This window comes from Rhincodon typus, unplaced genomic scaffold (genome assembly GCF_021869965.1).
Source record: "Rhincodon typus isolate 14 unplaced genomic scaffold, sRhiTyp1.1 hic_rhity00002335, whole genome shotgun sequence".
NCBI classification, from domain to species: Eukaryota; Metazoa; Chordata; class Chondrichthyes; order Orectolobiformes; family Rhincodontidae; genus Rhincodon; species Rhincodon typus.
In genome coordinates, this window is record NW_025967973.1 from 12,002 (window position 1) to 18,459 (window position 6,458).

General features: G+C 42.9%; 1 protein-coding gene across 1 annotated transcript in view; it reads left to right on the top strand.

Moving 5' to 3' along the window:
• LOC109913918 (dnaJ homolog subfamily A member 4-like) overlaps nt 1-6,189 on the top strand; it is a gene marked incomplete at its 5' end in the record, with an annotated part of 17,489 nt that extends 11,300 nt beyond the window's left edge. The window contains 2 exons of the mRNA XM_048593109.1: nt 5,430-5,530; nt 5,617-6,189. Coding sequence (XP_048449066.1) covers nt 5,430-5,530; nt 5,617-5,829 — 314 coding nt within the window. The remainder of the gene's footprint in view (nt 1-5,429; nt 5,531-5,616) is intronic.
• Between the last annotated feature and the right edge of the window lie 269 nt (nt 6,190-6,458).

The window sequence follows — 6,458 nt, forward strand, 5'->3', positions numbered from 1 at the left end:
GGTTCTGAGGAAGGGTCACCGGACCCAAAACATTAACTGTTTTTTCCTTCACAGATGCTGCCAGACCTGCTGAGCTTTTCCAGCAACTTTGTTTTTGTCCTGGAGCTGAGATGACTGACCAACACCACAACCAACTTTTTGATATGACTCCACCTGCAAGAATTTTTCCTTTGATTTCCATTGATTCCAGTTTTGCTGAGTTTCTTGATGGTATAATCAGTCAAATGACTGATATTAAGGGCAGTCACTCTCACCCTGTGAAAACAGAAGTTGCTGGTAAAGTTCAGCAGTCTAGCAGCATCTGTGAAGAGAAAGTTCACATCTCAGGTCTGGTGACTCTTCGTCGGAATTAGTCTTATTTACCTGCGTTTGAATCGTATCCCTCCATACCTTTCCCATCTATGGACTTGTCTAAATGTTTCTTAAATGACAAAATTGTACTTGCTTCCACCACTACCTCTGGCAGCCTGTTCCACACACTCAGCACCCTCTGGAAAAAGACTTCCCCTCTGGACCCTTTTGTAACTCTTGCGCGCGCACACACACACACACACAAGCAACACCCCCCCCACCCCACCAAAAAAAAACCTATGCCCACTGGTTTTAAATTCCCCTACGCTAGGGAATAGCTGTCGGCTATCTTATCTATGACCCTCATGATTTTACGTACTTCTGTAAGGTCACCCCTTAGTCTCCTACGCTCCAGGGAAAAACGTTCCAGCCTATCCAACCTCTCCTTTAAGTCAAATCTACTAGTCCAGGTAGCATCCTAGTAAATCTTTTCTGCACTCTTTTTAATAATACTCTTTCTATAGTCAGGCAAACAGAACTGCACGCAGTACTGTGACCTCAGCTTGAACAAGACATCCCAACTCTATACTCCATGCTGTGGCCAATGAAAGCTAGCATGCTGAAAGCTGCCTTCACTGCCCTGTTTACCTATGACTCCATTTGTGAAGGGCTATGAACCTGTACCCCTAATCTTTTTGCTCTAACATTTGACAAGGCCCAACCATTGACTGTGTAAGACCTGCCCAGGTTTGCCATATTTGACACCTTGCATTTCTGTAAATTAAACTGCATCTGCCATTCCTCAGGCCATTGGCCCAGTTGATCAAGATCTCATTGCATTCCCAGATAACCACCTTCACTGTCCACTATACTACCCATGTTGGTGTCTTCAGCAAACTTACTAACCATACCTACTAAATGCTCATCCAAATCACTTACATAAATAATGAACTACAGTGAACCCAGCACTGATCCCTGTGGCTCACTGCTGGTCACAAGACTCCAGTCTGAAAAACAACACTGTACCATGACCCTCTGTCTTATAATGTCAGGTCAATTTTGTATCTAATTGGTTAGCTCTCCATGGATCCTGAGAGATTTAACCTTGCTGAGCAACCTACCATGTGGTACCTTGGTAAAAGCCTTGATAAAGTCCATGTAGACCATGTCTGCCTCACTGCCCTCATTCACTTCCTTGGTCACCCCTTAAAAAAACTCAATCAAATTCATGAGACAGGTTCCCATGCACAAATCCATGCTGACTATCCCAAATTAGTCCTTGCTTCTCCAAATGCCCGTAGATCCTATCTCAACCCTCTCTAATAACTTAACCACCATGGATTTTAGGCTCACTGATTTGTAGTTCCCAGGCATTTTGCTGCAACCTTTCTTAAATAGTGGCACATTAGCCTCCCTTCAGTCTTTGGGCACTTCACCTGTGGCTGTTGATAATACAAATATCTCTGCTAGGGCCCTGCAACTTCCTCCCTAACCTTCCACAAAGTCCTGGGATATAGTCATCAGGTCCTGGGGATTTATCTACCATAATGCATTCTACGTCTTCCAGCGCCACCTCTTCTGTAATGTGGATATTCTTCAAGACATCACTTTCCCCAAATTTCCTAGCATCCATACATTTCTCAACATAAAAACAGAGAAATAATCATTTAGAATCTCATCCATCTCTTGTGGCTCTGCATATAGATCACCTTCTTGATCTTTAAGAGGCCATATTCTCTCCCTAGTTAACTTTTATTTCAAACAGATTTGAACAAATCACTACTTTGAATTTGCTGCTTCAGTGCCCTTTAGATTAAGGTTACTTGACATTTTGCCTTCAAGGCCAAAGTTACCTTTTGAGATAACAAGGTGTAGAGCTGGATGAACACAGCAGGAAAGCTGACATTTTGGGTCTGGACCCTTCTTCAGAAATGGGCCCAGACCCGAAACGTCAGCTTTCCTGCTGCTCTGATGCTGCTTGGCCTGCTGTGTTCATCCAGCTCTACACCTTGTTATCTCAGATTCTCCAGCATCGGCAGTTCCCACTGTCTCTGAATCAAAGTTACTTTTTGTCAGTTTGTATAGCAACCATGTATCAATAGTACCAAAAGAGCAATTGTCTTCAGCGACAGCATCTTGAACCTGCTTTATATTTTGGAGAACCCAGGCTAAATGAACCGATACATGCTGGATTGAGAAATGATCACACTCGGCTAAGAAGTGCTTCTTCCTGCTCAGAAAATGGAGTAATCCACTGGATTTATGAACCAGTCAAAGTAATAATGACTTGTTCCACAACCTGACAAGATCAACCATTCGTAGGTCTTGCCAACAGCTAAAGTTATGAAAGGGTCTTTCTGTTGTCTTGTCCCAAATGACAAATGTTGCTCTGTGTTGAAATGCCAAGAGTGACCATCTGCTTCATGTGCAATCCAGAATCTTCAACCGCCTCCTTAACAGCAGCAACAAATTGTTCGAACATCTCGTCTGGATTCACCTCCACCCAACTAGGCTTGGGATACAACGTTTTTATCGGTCTGCTGCTCTACCCTTTGATCTTGGCGGCGGGGTCATACACGTGGCACCTGACGGATGTGGAGCCGACATCGCCGGCCAGAATGTACCTGTCACTCCGTTGGAGGCCATTTCTGACAGAAGCCATCCTGGGGAAGTGGAGGGGGCAGTGGGACAGGAGACAGGTGGGGTGGGGGTGGTGGGGAGGACTCCGAGCCAGCGGACGGAGAGCCATGAAACAGGCTCTTCACAAATAAAAGCTGTGGGGGTGCGGGGGGGTGGTGGTTGGAAAGCAATAGTCACAAAGAAAAGATTGGTTTTCGGTTTTTTGAAACAGAGGTGGGTTTGAACACCAAGAAAAGAGAAGGGAGAGATCTCCAAATCAGGGAACAACAACCCCAGGGAGAGTTCTCTCGCAGTTACTTTGTATCCCAGGAAGGTAAAAATGTATCCAAGGGAAACACTCGCATCCCCCTCCTGGTATCAGGGCCTGTCTACAGCGAGCAGAGTGCAGGACTCCCTGGCCACTGAACGGCATCATGAGACCACTCAGCCTGGCATTCCCCTCCCCCAACAATGAGCTTGTCCATTGGAGCTTTCTCCCCCCACATGGACCCCCTCACCCACACACTGAGGGCGGCACGGTGGCTCAGTGGTTAGCACTGCTGCCTCACAGCGCCAGGGATCTGGGTTCAATTCCACACACGGGTACTCCACTGTCTGTGTGGGGTTTGCACGTTCTCCCCGTGTCTGCGTCGGTTTTCTCTGGGTGTTCCTGTTTCCTCCCACAGTCCAAAGATGTGCAGGCTAGGTGGATTGGCCATGCTAAATTGCCCATAGTATTCAGGGATGTGTGGGTGGGATGCTCTGAGGATCGGTGTGGACTTGTTGGGCCTGTTCCTCCCACTGTAGGGATTCTATGATCTATTGCCCTTCATGTATTTGTAGAAGCTCTTTGGATTCTCCTTTACCTTTATCTGCCAAAGTCATCTTGTGTCCCCTTTTAGCTCTCCTGATTTCTCTTAAGTGTACTCAGATACTCTCTAAACTCGTCAAGGAATTCACTTGATCCCAGGCTGAGACAGTGTTTATACAGTAATTCTCCTCTACCAAAATCTGAACAAAGAGTAACTAACACAACACTGGCTTATCCCTTTTGCCTTTACAGATACCAGTGTTACCTTGGCTACATTTGACGTTGTAGTCTGTCTCCTTCCAACTAGAGGGATCTAGAGAAGGCTTTTTGTTAGGTAATTGAAGAACCAAGGCTAACATGCAGATTAACCAGTACTTTTTGGAATGACAAATTGCAAGGAATGGAATGGGCAATTCTTGTTACTTGGTTCCTAGGTCCAGATTGACACACAATTCAAATTCTTTGTCATTTCTGAGCAATGAGCTCTGCAATTTAGATCCTGCTGCTGGTTCTAATATCCTAAAATTTGCTTTTTTTGAAACATCATAAGTAATTATTGACTGTTTCTGCTACATCATTGCATGGTTGTCTACTCCCTCAGATCATTGTAACTAATGACTTGTGTAAATGTACTTTTAAAGAGTTTTTGTCTTAGGCCTGCCTTTATTTAATCTGCCTTAAGAAACAAATGTTGTCTTTTATTTCAAGCTACTGTTTCATTCCCTGAAATCTCATCCTTCAAAGCATTCACTTTGTTATTTGTTCTTTTTAAAATGCCTCATTACTCATTCATTCCTCTGTTTATTTGCATACAGTCTGGGCAGAGCCTCTTTATCTTGCATTTTATCTTGTAGTGAAACGTGCAGACAACACCTAGGTGGAATGGCAAGTTGCAAGATGGATGCAAACAGTTTAGAGAGATATTGAAAAATGAAGTGGACAAAAAATTGGCAAATAGGATTTGTGGACAAAATGTGAAGTTCACTTTGGAAGGGAGAACATACGAACAATATTATTTAAATAGAGGAAAAAGAACTGAAGAATGCTGCCACATAAAGGGACTGGGAATACTGAGCATAAAACACAAAGCTAGCACACAAGTGCAGCAGGTAACCAGGAAAGCTAATGGAATGTTGGCTCTTGGTTGCTTGAGACACCAGATCTGGAGTACTGTGAGCAGAGTTTATCTCTATTTGATGAAAGGTTTTATTTCATTGGAGGCAGTTCAGCGAAGGGTCATTAGGACATGGGGATTGTCTATAACCAAGGCTAAACAGGTTGGGAGTCTACTCATTGGATGGTGAATGGATGTTTCCCCTTATGGGAGTCTAGGACTCTCAGAATAAAGGGCTGTCAGTTCAATTCATAGGGTCTTCGTTGAGAGTTATCTTTGGAACTTCTTGCCACAGAGCTGTGGGGTCAGAGTCCTTGTGTACATTTAAGACAGATACAGTTCTTTTATCAATAGGTGAATTGAGGGTTATGGGGAAAGGCAGGGAAGTGGATGTGAGGAATGTTTGATCAGTCATAATCTTGCTTAATGTGGAGCAGAATGGTGCTGAATGGCCTACACTTGTTCCTTATGTTCCTACGGCCTTTTTCATCTGCTCTAAGTGCCCTCTTCTGCCATTTTAGAGGATCAGTAAAGTTTATTAGGCCAAGTGGTCTAATGTTTTAGTTTTCATTTTATTTTAAATTTTCTTTCTAGGTGAAGTTATAAAAGTTGGAAGCCTTAAATGTGTTCGTAATGAAGGTATGCCTATTTACAGAGATCCATTTGAGAAAGGACTGCTGATCATTCAGTTCTCGGTAAGTATAATCACTGAATGCAGTGGTAACTGAAGGAAAGATTTGGAATTTGTTTTTGTCATTACTTATTATTCCCTCACCTGTAGGTGAAGTTCCCACCATATGGCTGGATTCCACCACAAGACTTGGCAATATTGGAGGATTTGCTTCCACCACGTCAAGAGTTAATGATCACTGACGACATGGAACCTGTGGAGTTAACAGAATGTGTCTCAGAAGAGCAACACAGAGGTTATAGTGGGGAAGTGTATGAGGAAGATCAAAGGCCTAGAGGCGGTGTGCAGTGTCAAACATCCTAAACAATGGGTGACTAGTGTTTTTAAAAAAAAAACTCTGTAATGCAACAAAGCTATTTTAATATTAAAAAGCATTGTATTGGTTATTCACAAAAAGACTGCATTATTTCTTATCGGACATCTACTGAACGTATGAGCCTTTCTTTTCCCTTGATTTGGTGGACAATGCAGACTTCACTTTTGTTTTGTTACTTAGTTATTTATGTACTGACACACTGTGTACTAGTCTTCCTTGTCATTTGTCTGGTGTTTAATGTGATAAAATATCTAAATTGTCTACATGTACTTCTATTATCATATCTGGTAGTGCTTAGAAGTGAGCAACATTGTTTTTCTGGTCTTCTGATATTAAACAAACTTAAAAACTGATCTGTCATTTTATTTCAAGGAGTTTGAGATTTTTTTTCCTAAAGGGATTAAAGGTAACAAAGGAAGTGAAAACTGTGTATTGATTGGATGATCACAGTGACCAAGTCTGCAATCCTTGTATCTGAATTGAAGATCTACCCAAAGAGAATGAAAAACTAACCATTTCTGGGGGTGGGCATAAGGACATTGAAGGTGGCTGTGTGAAACCAGGTAGGTTGCTGGAGTATGGGTAGAAACTGAAGGTGAAAAGTGAGCCACTTGAC